Source organism: Sinohyriopsis cumingii, chromosome 15 (genome assembly GCF_028554795.1).
Source record: "Sinohyriopsis cumingii isolate HCF-2022 chromosome 15, ASM2855479v2, whole genome shotgun sequence".
NCBI lineage: Eukaryota > Metazoa > Mollusca > Bivalvia > Unionida > Unionidae > Sinohyriopsis > Sinohyriopsis cumingii.
Window position 1 is genome coordinate 5,401,048 of NC_142975.1, and position 17,209 is coordinate 5,418,256.

The window sequence follows — 17,209 nt, forward strand, 5'->3', positions numbered from 1 at the left end:
ACTACTACATCAATGTATTGTCACTCTGCCTTCACGTACTACTACATGAATGTATTGTCACTCTGCCTTCATGTACTAATACATCAATGTATTGTCACACTGCCTTCATGTACTACTACATCAGTGTATTGTCACTCTACCTTCACGTACTACTACATCAGTGTATTGTCACACTGCCTTCACATACTACTACATCAGTGTATTGTCACTCTGCCTTCACGTACTACTACATCAATGTATTGTCACTCTGCCTTCATGTACTACTACATCAATGTATTGTCACACTGCCTTCAAGTGCAAACACATGAATGTATTGTCACTCTGCCTTCACGTACTACTACATCAGTGTATTGTCACTCTGCCTTCACGTACTACTACATCAGTGTATTGTCACTCTGCCTTCACGTACTACTACATCAATGTATTGTCACACTGCCTTCAAGTGCAAACACATGAATGTATTGTCACTCTGAGCAGAATGTCCACCAACATTGAACACAGAAATAGCAAAACAAATTGATAGATAATTCTCAACCAAATCAACACCTTGACTGCCACTGAGCAGCAGTTATAAATATCTGAAAAAGAATGGATGACAGATAAATATCTGAAAAAGAATGGATGACAGATAATATACATTAGATGATGGTCTGTCAAAAAAAGTTATCATGGATTCACTAAAGCCAGAAAATGTGTCTGATTAATATTATTAACTTTAATTGATTCAAAGTTTTAAATGTTTACTATAATAATAACCTTTCTGATGATGTAAGTTCCATCCTCATTCATGATGGCGCTTCTTGCCAGGTGTTGGTAGATACCTACTGGAGTTTTACCCTGAGACATGGCATTGATGTGCTGAAACAGTAAAGACTGTCTTTATATTCAAGGTTTCAGTTCCAGGTATATTTCCTTCATTTTTCTACATGTTATGAAATCCAGTGCATTAGTTCAGATGCATCTAGACCATCTTATGTTAGTCACTAACCTGAACAAAAGCTATCAAACAAGAGTCCCTAGAGGACACTGATGCTCTACTGCCTAAAAAGAATTTCCTGATTATTTTATGATAAGAATTTTTAAATTTTTTATCTGCTAAGTGTTGAAACCATCTGATATTCTTTAGTGACAAGATTTTCAAATTAGCCACTATGGCAGTCAAACTGGATTCAAGACTGGTACCAATTTCATTTGGGATAAACCAGGCACAGTTAGAAGACTTTTGTGAAAACCCTATAACAGGACTTTAGTTTTCAAGCTGGTTGCCACTGTGTCCATATTGGTTGTCAGATCAGTATCATTTTATTTAGGATCATTTTTATATCATGAAAGCTCATATAGTGAAAACTCCATGTTTATATAATAAACATCCATTCAGAAATATTAGCAGTAACAAGATTTTCAAATGGCTGCTGTGATAACAATATTGGATAGCTGAGCTTTCATTGAGGACAAGCTATATCAGGCTATATATACAATATTTATTAGAATTATCAACTGGGGAGCATCACTTGGCATTACAAATGACCTTATGACATGAAAAATATGGGGTTGGGGTGCATCAACATCTTTAGCTGTGAATAGCTTTTGACTTCTCAGGTCAAGTGAATAATATACTGATGTTTTGTTTTAACATAGCTATCCAAAAATGTGGACCTTTTTAAAAAAATTATTTTTGTATGTTTTTTAAAATATTAGGCAGGTAGATTTGACACAAAAACTGTCCCTTGCACCCTTAGTAGTTTTGGAGGAAACAGATAACAAACCTGGGCTAATGGATGGACAGATCTTGGACAAAGAATGATGGACATCAGGCCACTGCAAAAGCCTTTCTGCTCTATGATCAGCAGAGCTGAAATTCAGCATCGGTTATGCTGTATTTTTAAAAAATAGTGGCATCTGAATGAAATGACTGGAAATTAAAGTGCATGTGACCTTTCTGAAACCAACCAACAACACCTGTTTGTTCCTACATAAAATCCAGTAACATTTTATTTTCTGTTCAGATTTTATTGCTGGTTTCTATTTAATTAGAGGAACATTCTTCACTGATTATCAAATTGCCAGACCTCCCCCTAAAATATGATTTTGTTTTAATGCAACAACAGCGGATTGGTCCAATTACTTATACTTATATTCAATGTAACAAACAGACAATTGTGGTTCTATGCTGTGAGATGATGGTCCAAAGAGTGATATCTATATTCACTATATACAACCACTGACAACCGTGGTTCTGAGCTATGAGCTGATTGGTCCAATTAGTAATACCTATACTCAGTATTACAACCAATGAAAATTGTGGTTCTAAGCTATCAGCTGATTGGTCCAATTAGTAATACCTATACTCAGTATCACAATCAGTGACAATTGTGGTTTTATGCTATGAGCTGCTTCCACATGAGATAATACCCACTAAATAATTTTAACCAACAAAACTGACATTGCATGGATGGATGGATGGATGGATGGATGGACACTGTGACCACGTTTTGCTACTTTTGTCATAGGCTAGACAAAAAATCAAATTTCTTAAATTTGCTTTTGTTAGTGTAACTACTATTTCTAATTTTCAGAAAACTGGCATAATGCCCCAGCATGACTACAATTAACTTTTGGAAATAAGGGATGGCACATATGAATTTAATACCCTAACTGATGTAGTGTTAACAGTCTTCATGGCAACTTGCTCTTGTATTTCCCACATGGAAATATCTATTTTACTGTTATTAAATATTCATTTTGTTGTGTCCAAATAGCCATTTTACTGTGTCCAAACAGCCATTTTACTGTGTCCAAATAGTAATTTTTTACAGTGTTCAAATGTCCATTTTACTGATCATGCTGTAAAACTCAGTTTGCAACTGTAAAACCACCATTAACATGCTCAAATCAAATACATGATTGTTTCTTAATTTTAACATGGATGATATTTCTACTGCTGTCACCTCAAAGTTGTTGTTGTTGTAGGGTTTAACGCCATTTTTCAGCACACGATAGGCTATACATGGCGGCCAGTATTAATGGTGGAGGAAGAACCCGGGAAAACCCCGGAAAGAACAACCGACCCATGAGAAACTACTGGCAAGACTCAAACCCAAGCAGACAGAGGTGAGATGGCAGTGATCCGTAACAGAGAGCGCTTTAGACCACTTGGCCAGTCAGGGCCCCGTCACCTCAAAGAAAATGATACCTATGTTTACTAATGTCAACAAGAGCAAACTTAGATTTTTTAACACATATACCCATACTGCAGACAAAAATGTCAAAATTTTTGTTAAAATCTTGAATTTTTTAAAAAATTTGCTACTAATGGCATGAATATCTAATCAGGTCATGTATATATGCATACAAATTTCCTTTAAGCAAGTCATTTATATATGCATACAAATTTCCTTTAATCAGGCCATGTATATATGCATACCAATTTCATTTAAACAAGGTCATTTATATATACATACCGATTTCATTTAAGGAGGTCATTTATATATGCACACAAATTTAATTTAATCAGGTCATTTATATACGCATACCAATTTCATTTAACCAGGTCATTTATATATACATATCAATTCATTTAATCAGGTAATTTATATATGCATAACAATTTCATTTATTCATGTCATCTATATATGCATACAAATTTCCTTTAACCAGGTCATTTATATATGCATAACAATTTCATTTAATCAGGTCATACTATATATGCATACCAATTTCATTTAACAAGGTCATACTATACATACATAAGAATTTCATTTACTCAGGTAATTTATATATGCATAACGATTTCATTTTAACTACTTCAGATCATCAACAACATATGTACTACAATTTACAGATAAAGAAGAAATATATCAAACCTGGCACCATTGTTCTGCCCAGTCCTTGAAATCAACATGAAAGAAATAAGAATCCAGGTCGGGATGTGAAAGACGTATCTCATAATGTTTCCCATTATCTTTTTTAAGGAATGTAGCTGTGTAATCATTTAATACTATCACAAGAACAGGCCTGCTGTCATATTTATCGGCCTTGTAGGCAAACAACCTCCCATTACTAAGGGCAACAACCCTTTTGGTCCATGCAAGTTTGCTTTTGTGATACATTTCTCCAGATAGAGAAATGCTTTCCAGGCTGTGGAATGGTAGAGTTGTCTCCCCTATAATAGAATTCAGTGATTGCGTCTGTTTCCTTCTTGCTTTTTGATTTCTCTTGTTTATTCGGCTGAAGAAAAATATGCATAAATAAGCAAGTTTAGTCAGATTAATTCCTTGAAAATTTCTACAATTTAGTCACTAAGAGCAAATTAATTACAATATCTAAATATCATCATACAAAACTACAAGACATTCAAAAAGAAATGTTATCATCATTTTAAACCTTCTTTGACAGATAATTTATTTAAATTTTGCAAACAATTAGGGCAGCATGAAGTGTAAATACAATTCTCAAACATGGAAAATCACTCTAAAAGTACTTATCTTACCTGGCTGAATCTCGTATGGGATGTAAACATTTATCACAATACAAATGCATACCAGTTTCATGAAGCTATCTCAAACTGTTTTGAAGATAATATGAGTGTGATGAAAAAACAGAGACATTATTTTTAAATGGGATAAGTCCTAATATACAAGCATACCATTTAAATGGGACAAGTCCTAATATACAAGTATACCATTTAAATGGGACAAGTCCTAAAACACAAACATACCATTTAAATGGGACAAGTCCCAATATACAAACATACCATTTAAATGGGACAAGTCCTAATATACAAGTGTACCATTTAAATGGGATAAGTTCAAATATACAAGCATACCATTTAAAGGGGACAAATCCTAGTATACAAACATACCATTTAAATGGGACAAGTCCTAACATACAAACATACCATTTAAATGGGACAAGTCCTAATATACAAACATACCATTTAAATGGGACAAGTCCTAATATACAAGTATACCATTTAAATGGGACAAATCCTTATATACAAGCATACCATTTAAATGGGACAAATCCTAATATACAAGTATACCATTTAAATGGGACAAGTCCTAATATAAAAGCATACCATTTAAATGGGACAAGTCCTAATATACAAACATTCCATTAAAATGGAACAAGTCCTAATATAAAAGCATACCATTTAAATGGGACAAGTCCTAATATACAAACATACCATTTAAATGGGACAAGTCCTAATATACAAACATACCATTTAAATGGGACAAATCCTAATATACAAGTATACCAAACTTCACACAGATACCTGACTCATTTAACAATACAACTGTCCAAAAAGGGAAGATAACTATAAAAAAAAATTAATCTTTCAAGACAAATCTTGTATGGATAACAATCTGTTGGCATGATGCAAATGCACACCAAGTTTTGTTAATAAATCTCAAATGGTTCAGTGATATTAACTGGTTAGGAGTGTGAGGAATAGATGGATGGAATCAATTTGTAAAAGAAATAACCTCTAAAATTACTATTCTGAAGCAGTTAAATCAAATAAGAAATCTTGTAAATATACAAATGTATGGCATGTTTCATGAAGATATATCAAAGAAAGACAAGCTGATTCATGTATGCTGACTCACCCCATTCATTTGTGGCAGGTATACCCCTAAATAAAATATCTGGGTCATGACGTAGGAATTAAAATGTTCTCTGTACGATGACCAAATTAAACATTACAGCAAAGCTGATGTTCGTACTTCATTTGAATTATTGCCATCATACCAGTCCTCTCCATGCACCTCATTTATTTGGCATTTTCTTGGGCTTAAGTGGCATTCAAAGAAAGTTTGAAAAAGAAAAGCCAAAGAACAAAATTAAGTGGTACCTGTGTTAATTATGAAGTGGACATGAAGGCAATGAATCAATATTGTTTACAGTTTTGAGGGGGAACCATGCACTGAATTCATGCATGTGAGAGACCAATAACATTTAGCAATAAAATTACATTTTAATATGTACATGTCCTGGATGCCTACAAAAATACATGCTGTGAAGAAATATGTTAGTGATAAATAATATATAACTGCATTTAACCCTTGGACTTAACTTAAGAAGTAAAAGGAAATGCACTTATAGAAATAGAACAAATCATTTCAATGAATATACTAAAGCACGACATTAAAAATGACAAGAACTGCTTCTGAACCAGTCGGGCTATTTTTAGAAGTGGTCTAACTAGCAAACTATTTGCCAGAGAATGATTTAGGATGCAATTTGTTTTGAATATAGATGTGAATTAATTTTAATATTTAAGCAATGAAATTACACTCACAGCTGATTTTCATTGTTGTATATTGACAAGAATCAGTAGGGAACCATTAGCTACAGAAACCAACCATGCATCACATCTACATTTTCAGGTTATGTCTAAAGTTGACAGATGAATGGATAAATAATACAGATGAAAAAATGCATCCATCTGCTACCAATGCAGGGTTACATGAAGAAACAGAAAAAACAAGAATACCATGAATTGCCCACCCAGTGTTTAATAGTCCTATGTGCAGCTACTGGTATGGTATAATTGACCCATGAGATTTACTTACCAATCGATCTGAGCAACCCTGACCTTTGTTCAAGGTATGAGTTGTTACCAAATTTTGGTCAAGTAACTAAGTAGTGAATTAAAATGTGTCTGAAAAAACAATTTTTCTTCGAGTCACAATGACTCTGACCACTTCTGGACCCCTAATTCAATAAGCATCTTCCATGCTTCATGTGCAAGCCTTCAACAAACTCTGATCAAGAGTCTAGAAGTAAAGATCTTATGCAAAAACCAAATTTCTTCTTTCAGTAACATGCGACCTTGAATTTTTGACCTTTTGAACCCAAACATTAAGAAGCTTTTTCTTTACACCAGGTGTAAGCCATCCAGAAAGCCTGGTCCAGGTATGCGATTTAGACTAATGTTATTCTGTGGAAAACATTTTTCTTCTTTCAGATACAATAACTTTTGAACTCTTGACCCTGAAATCAATATGGTTCAAACTTATCCCTATTGAAGCCATCCTTAAAGTTTGGTAACTACAGATGGTGCAGAATTTGTGTTATTGTGCAAAGACCTTTTAACTTCTTTCAATGACTGACCTTGTCTATGCCTGTAAGCCTCAAACTGATAGGGTTCTTCCTTATCATAAGTGCCATCCATCTGCAAAACTTGATAATTGTATATGGTTGACAGTTGGAGTCCTTGAGCAGAAATGAAATTGGTACCAGAAGGATGGACAGCCAATATCAGAGTGTAATATGCTCCATGTTAAGACAAGTGTATACAATTTATGAAACAAGAAGCCTGAGTTTGATATTGCTCACCTGGGTAATTAACCAATTTAAGTTTGTAAAAACAAATTTATACGTGTAGTGAAACTGGAGTGGAAAGAAAAGGTTGTAACACCTATGCCACAGTATTTGCAGTTTCATATTTAAAAAAATGGATTGGTTGGTCAGAATAAGATTTTGTAAAATTTCCATTGATTCCCTTCATTAACTAAACATGAACCAAAGTTGCATGACCAAAATATTTGCTTTGACAAAAGTCATTTTCAGTATTACTCAACAATGCAAAGTTTTATGATAGATTTATTCTCTCTATAATACTTACTTAAATAATTTGTTTTATGTAGCTTGTTGTAACTCTGAACTGACCACAATGAGCAAACTGCACATGAAGGTAGTCATTAGTGAATCAAACATTTTAGTCTTTGTCACAAAGGTGCTAAAACTGTTGGGAGAAATACTTCCAAATGAGCAATGATCTCCAAAATGAAATGAAAATGCAGTCTGGCCACAATAATCAGAAACTGTTTCTTAGTTGTTCTTTTTTTCTTTACATTGTAGTGCCAGCGCCTGGAACACCTGGAATGTTGGAGGATTTGTATATACAAGTTAATGGTGGTAATTAAATTTGGAGCTGGTTTAGGGGAACAGCAATTTTAGATACTGCTGTTTTCATTTTAATTAATGGCCACTACACTAAACATAAATTTAATATAACATGTGACAAAGACCTTTAACATACAAATAAGTTAATGAATATACATGAATATTTTAGGCATTTTACTATGGCAACACCATTTAAAGGTGTTAGTGACTTTTGAGTTTTATTAAAAAATGAGCTCAGTGGTTTGCATCATTGGTGTATTGTTTTGTTTTATCACTTGCTGCTTTATTGAAATTCATGTATGCTGTATTTTAAAATTATTTTTGCTAAGTTTTTAAGAGAGTATAATAGCTTAATGAAATGTGAAATTTCTTAACTTAATGCTATCATGTAATGTTTTCAGCTATTGTTGTTTAATAACTGAAGTTATGAATATATTTGTGAATAAGGTGTTTTGGTCTTGTTCTTGAAATTGATGTGAGGCATGTACACTTTCCATAGCTACTTAATAATAATAGTTAAATACCATGAGACAGCATACGAGTCATAGCTAGCCACCCACATCAGAAGACATGATGGGTTAAGGGCAAGTAGAATATCTCAAAAACCAGCCTGGAAAGCAACTACATTAACGGCCTAATTTCAACGGCATCATGCTGCTTCGTATACAATGCTATTCATAAATACCACATAGGAAATGGTCTTACATTTACACTCAGTATCACTGCATGTCAACAATGACCTTCACACATGAAAAATTCATGTGTGAATTTGGGGCTGGGTCGCATAAACGTCTAGTGCCATGAACTTCCATTTACTTATCAGGTCAAATTAATGTTATTCTTACACTTTGATTGATTATAGCTATCCAGAAATATAGATATTTTTGTTTCCTCATTGGTGTACTATTTTTTATGAGGTTTTAAATATAGCATGTTGATGCAGTATCAAATGTGTGCATAACAACAGTCCCTTGCACCCGACATGTTTAATAAGGGAAAGAACTCTTCACAACAGAAAACATGTCTCGATATGTCTGAGCATGGGTTACTTCCCCTACTTTAACTTTCCTTTTGCTATTTTGGCCTCTATAGTGGTAGCATGGTCAGTCATACAGATGCAAGATTACATAAGTAATAAGCATGGTTCTGGCTCCAAACCAAATCCATCCAAGACCCTTATGATACAAGACCGTACTTCAAATTGGATTAAAAGCAGGTCAGAAATATTGCTTCAGGAGTGTAATATTCTCAGAAAATCAATTGCAAGATCACCTGATTAGTCTTTGTGGATCAGACTAATTACTGAAGTAGTACGAGACCTTAATGAAATAAGTAAACATTCCAAGTTTGATCACAACTGGATTAGAAATGTAGACTACAGAGTGGAAACAAAGCTCAGCCAATCCCATTTAAGTACAAATGGATATCACCCATTACTAAACTCAATTGAGACCTTAATGATATAAGCATCTATTCCAAGTTTGAAAAAAACTAGACAAGATATACTGCCTCCTGAGTGGTAACAAGGATAACCAATCAGATTCAAGATCACCTCCTTAATATGGATAGATCTTGCACATTATGAAACTTGTCTGAGCTTTTAATGATATAAAACCATATTCCAAGTTTATTTGATACTGGATCAAATATGGACTCCACAGTGGTAAGAAGCAATTGTTGATGGACCAAAGATGTATGCTGGATGCAGAGTGATACCATAACTTCACTCAGCCTTATGGCCAGGTGAGTTAAAAATTAACAACAAAAGGTTCTGCTTTACACTATGACAAACCTAACATCACCATAATGCATATTATTATTAATTCACCATTTCTGGCAAAGAACCAATTTTTTCAAATCGTGACAGACCACGAGTTTAAAGATCCAAAGAACAATGATCCTTCTGAGGTAACAATAGAAGCCCTTCTATAAATGAATTAAGATATGAACAAACCACAAAGCTGATACCCCACAAAATAAAGTAACTCTTTTGTACAGCCCAACCCCCATATCTCTCTCTAGTAATATACAGGTCTCAGCATCAGCTAACAAACAGAGGGTAAAGAAGGAAAGATGGGCAGACTAACAGTGGAAGTTTTATCCCAAGTTTGTTGAGCATCTCTGGGTCATGTTCCTCCTCATCAAGGGAATCACAGGAATTCACCTCACAGTCTGAAATAGAAAAAATCCCCCCAAAAATTAAATCTTACAAAAATCAAGGCACTTTAAAAAAAAATTCTCATTCTTATATGTGTGTACCCATGTCAGAATGCCACATGGGATTCAAAGAATCTTGCCTCATGTATGTCTGTATAATAGATGAATCTTACTCCCTGACTAAACACACTTTCTATGATGATTTTGTAATTTTTGTGTGTGCGGGAGGTCATGAGTTTGATCCCTGGCCAAGTCATACCAAAGACTTACAAAAATGGTACTAACAGCTACCTCGCTTGGCGCTCAGCATTAAGATGTTAGTGTTAGGACTGGTCGGCCTGGTGTCAGGATAATATAACTGGGTGGGACATCATGCTACATGTCTGCGGCATGATGCCCCAGTGCTAGACATCACTATAAACTGCCACACTGCAGACATTGTAGCGATATGACTGAAACATTGTTAAAGCTAAGTTAAAAAATCCAAATCATATCACACATCATTTTTTGTGAATATTTCTATGGCTCAAGCCATATCAAAGATCTGACATCTTATCTTCAACTGGACTTTCTATTAATAATGGAAAGAAAGACAATCTATCATATTCATTCTACAGCAAGTTTCATCCATGACTCAACTCTTGACTCAACTCTTAATTAGTCAGAAGATACTTTTTACTCACTAACTATAACACCTATTTTTTGACAAAAATAGTTTTATATGAAAAGTTGATGTACAATTCATGCATCACAAATTGTGCATTGACGATGTAAAATAAATGACATCACAACTTGTGATACTAGTCTATACATAGATTAAGATAAAAAATTTAGTGCAGGTAAAAACTAGCCATATCTCTTTCCCATCAGTGAGAAAAATCAACTACAGTTGTACTATTTTTCATAGTGGGATTTCATGACACAGGAATTTAAACCCAAATGAAAAATGAGCCACATGAATTTAAAGACCGCATGAATTTAAAGACCACATGAAAAATGAGCCACATGAATTTAAAGACCACATGAAAAATGAGCCACATGAATTTAAAGACCACATGAAAAATGAGCCACATGTGATGCAGAGCCTACCCTTTGATTTTCTTACTGATACAAATCTGTGAAATGAAGCTTTTTATTTCACCAAGTGCTCATTTCATTTGGTTGCCTTGCTTTCTTTATTGATGACATTTGTGGATGAGAAGGCAAATTTAATTATATTATGTACAAAATAATATTTATAACATTAGTTGATTGATCAATTAAAATGAGTTGACCTGACATGACTGGGACCTGTGGCTCTTAAACAGGTTGTTGTTGTTGTTGTGGGGTTTAACGCCATTTTTCAGCACACGATAGGCTATACATGGCAGCCAGTATTAATGGTGGAGGAAGAACCTGGGAAAAACCCCGGAAAGAACCACTGACCCATGAGAAGCTACTGGCAACCTTTCTCACATACCCACAATGGCTGAATTCGAGACTCGAACCAACGCAGACAGAGGTGAGATGGCAGTGATCCGTAACGGAAAGCACTTTAGACCACTCGGCCACTCGGGGCCCCCTCTTAAACAGGTAGGATTTACATGTCTTTTAACTTAATTTTTTTATTCCACCACCATTATTTGCTTAGATACAAAAGACACAATTAACATGATAATACAATTCATGTCTGCTTTTAACTCAGTGCATCAATACAACAAATACTTCTGCAAATATTAAAACAAAGTCAACACTTGATTAGGTTCTCACAGAAACACTCATGGACACTGCTGTTATGGTAGATTGACATAATTCACATTTGAGTAAAGGAGGACATATTGCAATTGAAACCAAACTAAAAGAATTGATGAAACTTATTTAATTGGTTGTTGTTGTTGTTGTTGTAGGGTTTAACGCCATTTTTCAGCACAAGGTAGGCTATACACGGGTGCCAGTATAAATGGTGGAGGAAGAACCCCGGAAAATCCCGGAAAGAACCACCAACCCAAGAGAAGCTACTGGCAAGCTTTCTCACATACCCACATTGGCTGAGCCTGAAACTCGAACCCATTCAGACAGGTGAGATGGCAGTGGTTCGTAACGGTAAGTGCTTTAGACCATTCGGCCACTCTGAGCCCCGATTTAGTTGGTATTTATTTATTAAGTGCTGCCTACAGTAGGCGTTAGTGACATTTTCATTGAACAAAGTTTTATTTAATAGTGTTATTTACTTTGTACAAAAAATGTTGTTTGGAAAGAAAATTGAACAAAATGTACGATTTATTAAAAGTTAGAATTTCATAATGTTGTTTCATATTTCCAGGTGCTATCTACCATTTTTGACGATAAAATGAGCGATATATCAAGGTTTCAGTTACCAATTTTCTTCATGCTCAACAAATAGTAGACAATTTTTGGGGTAATTTCTAGTAAAATAAAAGGGGATCCACACCTGACCCCATGTTGTTAAGTGGGTTCACGAGTTATCATGGTACAAGTTATCAAGGAATTGGTGTAAATGCACGATCAGCTGGCAAAGGAATCTGGTTAGGTGGGATGTTTTCTGTGGATACTTATTCTATTGCTGTTGATTGATATGTTAAGAAAAGAATTGTTTAAAAGTTTCTCAAGTTTGCAAATCTGTATTTAATGGCACGTATGCATCATTTGTTACATAATGAAAGGCATTTATGCTGGGATGCTTTCTAAACAATGAGGTCAAGTTTGTTTAAGTCTTTTGTTTTGTTGATAAAGTTGTGCAAATATTTATATTTATTTTAGTGATGGTGGCCATATTTGACGTGAGGCCAGCATCATTTGTATAAATCCAAATGGCCTTCAAGTTTAGATACTTTCTGGCAAATTTGATCAAAAATTATTTTTTGTTGATTTTGGGAATGGGTATAAACAAGTTTTTCTATTTTTAGTTACAATACCTATTTGTTTATATCAGACTGGCATCATCTGCATCAATTTAAAAAAACAACAAGCCAAGATGCTTTATTTTGTAAAATGTGGTCAAATTCTGTTGAATGATTTATATTTAAAAGATATTCTTCATTTGAATAATGTTAGCTATATTTAATGGCAAACTGGAAAGGTCTGAATGCCAGACTGTTTTATGCCAAATTTGGTAAAATTAAGTGCCTATATTTGTTTAATTCTTTTTAAGTAGTGTTGACTATATCTGACTAGAGATCTGTATCACTTGTATAAACAGAAAAGCCATCTATGCCTGACTGCTTTCAACCAAATTTGGTCAAATTCTATTACGTGTCTTTTTTAGAGGAAGTAATTTAAAGGTTTTCTATTTTTAGTAATGGTGTAAATAGCAACTGTGAATAGATGATGCATGACAAAAGAAGTACAATACAATAAGCTCACTTGAAAATGGGTCTAGTGACTAATATTGATACTGCATTCTATTTCCTGTAATTTGTACAGTCATTAAGCTAAAATTTCAGCTGCTGTAAAGATTGTCAGCAAGCTTTATTCAAATTACCTGACAGATCATCCGTATGACCAGATTTTTCTGAGTGATTATCTTGTCGATCAGTCAGTGATTTTTCTGTGGCTGATGACAATTCTGTACCAAATGACAAATACTGCTGGGTGGTTGGTAATTCTGGTGACTTCTCTTCAGTGAAACTATTTCCTGACCCTCGACTTGTTGCATCTGAGGCTACACGGTCTCGTCTAGGTGGCAGAGGTGGTGGTTTTGTTTTTGGTAGAATGGGTGAATTTGGTAAATCTTCAGAACTTGTGCCTGAGGCATGCGATATATCAACGGTTTTTTCATATCCTGAATCGCCAGATGTATTTTTGAGGACTGGGATTTCGTACATGCTCTCTTCTTCCTCTGTCTCCTCTACATTTTTACTGCTGTAATCATAGTGTATAAGTTTTGTTAATACAATTTTGTTTTCCTGACAATATAAACTCAGAACTGGTTAATTTAAATTATGTACAATCAATTTATAAAAATGTAAATATAATAAATATTTGAAAGGGTTTATCAAGAATTAAAACAGTGCAATAGTAAAACATGTACACTTCCTGTATATCTTACAAAAATGGTACATGATCTAAGAGAAATAATTAAAAGTGTAAACATTCTGGATAAAATATACTTATATGTGACTAAAGCAATAAATGCAGTTCAGCAGGAGAGGGTCATCATACAGATCTGAGGGCATGGTTCCTCCGATTACCCTGTCTTCTCCATTTTGGTGGTGGCAGTGGTGAAAAGAAAAGGCATTCTCCTATAAGTAACCCCCAAATTAAAAAAATCAAATAAAAAGTAATGTTTTACAAATAAATAATGTACCATATATGGTGACAAGCACTGATATTAATATAAATATACATATTAGTACATGTACATGATAGTTTGTGTATTATCTGGATATTATAGTATAACGCCCTCTCAGCCATTTATGGACCAGTAGTTCACTTCTCCACAAACAGGACAAAACCTTTGCACATCTTTACTGCAAAATGGAAATGAACTTCTATAACAATTGTTGTAAAAACAAAATGTCTTCCAAGTCAGAAAAGATGAGTAAAAAGCATTGATAAAAGGGACCAGTAATTTAATTTTTTTGGTGGGGGCATGCTAGTTTTTGTAGAAAAAACTATTTCTGGCCCCAAAACAACTTGAAAAAAGTAATCTTACTTTTGCATTAAAAAGGAATTCATCATATTATCTGCATAAAGAATTATCTTGAGATAAAGAAAGATCCTGATTGGAAATAAAATCCAATCCCCACCCCCCAAAAAAACCTTAAATGTTTGGCCCCTAATATCCAAGACTAAGCAAAATGAATCACTTGCAGTAATTCGGTATGAACTATATTTGTGACTATATATTTGTTTTCAACAGTTTTAAATTTCAGAAAAGTGAATTATGTGAAAGTAAACAAGGTATAAGATGACTGATCTGACTCAGAGGCAGTTCAGTGTCACAAACTAATTTATTAGCCAGGATGAAATTTCACCTGTGCAGGTGATATTAATGTGATTATAAGGTGAGTTCTGCATGGTATCTGATGATACTGCATCCAAACAATGCATGACTCGCCTGCTAAAAGGTGTATTCAGCAATGTGAGAGAATAAAAATAACCAGTTGTCATTCATTTGGCATCTGCATGTTGGAACTTTACAACGTACAGAAAAGTCAAATTAACTAATGGATAATTAACGTAATCCTAACGAGTATATAACCAAAAATCTCTTTGATTACTCCATAATTATTACCTTATATTTATATAAAGAGTGCAAAAAAGGGCCAGTATTATTAATATGTCTGTTGTTGGCAAGAATTCTTGAACAATCTAATTATTTAAAAGAAGATTCCTTGCATTAGATTGATGCTTTACTATCAGAATTTTTTTTCCTGGAATCCAAGATATTACCAGGTCCATTTCTTCTGTCCTTTTATTCTTTTTAAGTGCTGAGTACCAAAACCATCTCTGATATTCCTGAGAAAACTCCAACTTACCAAATTTGGTAACAAAAATATTTCTTTCATATCATCATTTGCATGTCATTTAGGAAAAACCAGACATTGTAAAGAGTCTCTTAGTGAAAACTATGCTGATAGGACAGTCCATTCTGGAGAAAGAGCCATGAAAAGATTTTCAAGATGTCATCTTGACTGCCAGCTAAGCACCATTTTCATCTATGATCAACAAAGTAGCATCAGAAGTCTTGAATGTTGATATGACCATACATTTACATTGAGTAACAATATTAAGAATGTTCATTCTGGCATCTGTTGAGGCTATATTGGATGCACAAGTGGCATTATTTTCATTCTGGCATCTGTTGAGGCCATATTGGATGCACAAGTGGCATTATTTTCATGCTGGCATCTGTGAAGGTCATATTGGATGCACAAGTGACATTATTTTCATTCTGGCATCTGTTGAGGCCATATTGGATGCACAAGTGGCATTATTTTCTTTCTGGCATCTGTTGAGGCCATATTGGATGCACAAGTGGCATTATTTTCATTCTGGCATGTGTTGAGACCATAATGGATGTCCAAGTGTCATTATTTTCATGCTGGTATCTGTGGAGTGTATGCCACATTGGATGTCCAAGTGTCATTATTTTCATGCTGGCATCTGTGGCATGTATGCCACATTGGATGTCCAAGTGGCATTATTTTCATGCTGGCATCTGTGAAGGTCATATTGGATGTTCAAGTGGCATTATTTTCATGCTGGCATCTGTGGAGGCCATATAGTATGCCCAAGTGGCATTATTTTCATTTAGAATCAGCTAGGCAACATAGAAAGTCTTTTAAAGGAAACCCAATGTCAATATGACCATCCATTTAGGAGAAGCAGAAATAACTCAGACTTTCAAGATGGACATACTTGTGGCCAATGTCCTAGAGACATTTTCATATAAAACCAACTTGATCTTTGGGTGTCAGTTTGAATATGTAAAAGAATGATTTTAGAAACAAGCTTTTAGTTTTTGGAACATGGAATACAGCAACAACTCATATAGTTTTATAATAATTATGACTTTAAAAATGATGTAATCCATCTATGTTACGTGTTTCACTCAACATTTGTCTACAAGTTTTATTGATGTTTATCCTATAATCCCTGATTATTTCTGAGATTAGATTTCCATCTTCATATTCTGTTCATTAGGATGACTCATTGTTCAATAGTCAAATGTTAATTATCTAGATTGCATGTCAGTAATGGATTTAATCACATAAAACTGTGATGCAAGCAAAGTGACTGCAGGACATGTATAACAACTGTTGCATGATGTGATAGTGATGTGACATATTGTGTCTCTGGGTAAAGAAATGTTCCTGAGTTTCAAGAAACATTTACTGATATTATCAATAAAGATTAAAGAAATCACTAAAGATATCATTAAAAATCTAAGATTTTTAACATTGAATGTAACGATCCATGACCAAGAAAATCACAACTATAAACTTTATACACACCACTGATATGATTTTTTTTGTGTGCAAAATAATGGCAGATCATGGCGGCAATTGTAAGTACTTATTTCTGGTGTAACTGTTTTCAAATTGCTTGGGAATGGCTTTTACATACCTTTTTTAAATTACAAACATTTTATAATGAGCTCAATATGTGAGTGGAGCCATTTACTCAACTCAAATTT

The 17,209-nt window shown here is 34.2% G+C and overlaps 1 protein-coding gene across 5 annotated transcripts in view; it reads right to left on the minus strand.

The window, feature by feature from the left end:
- The window catches only part of LOC149781206 (uncharacterized), a 151,828-nt gene that overhangs the window by 38,920 nt on the left and 95,699 nt on the right, over window positions 1-17,209 (minus strand). For 4 of the 5 annotated variants that reach the window (XR_016414654.1, XM_089935271.1, XM_089935272.1 and 1 more), the window contains exons 5-8: window positions 13,550-13,929; window positions 9,999-10,083; window positions 3,864-4,227; window positions 757-858 (exon numbers count right to left, since the gene is read on the minus strand). Coding sequence is in view for 4 of the 5 variants with exons in the window: in XM_089935271.1 (XP_089791397.1) it covers window positions 757-858; window positions 3,864-4,227; window positions 9,999-10,083; window positions 13,550-13,929 (931 nt within the window). In the remaining variant the exon portion in view is untranslated. The remainder of the gene's footprint in view (window positions 1-756; window positions 859-3,863; window positions 4,228-9,998; window positions 10,084-13,549; window positions 13,930-17,209) is intronic. The other variant, XM_089935273.1, reaches the window with a different exon arrangement.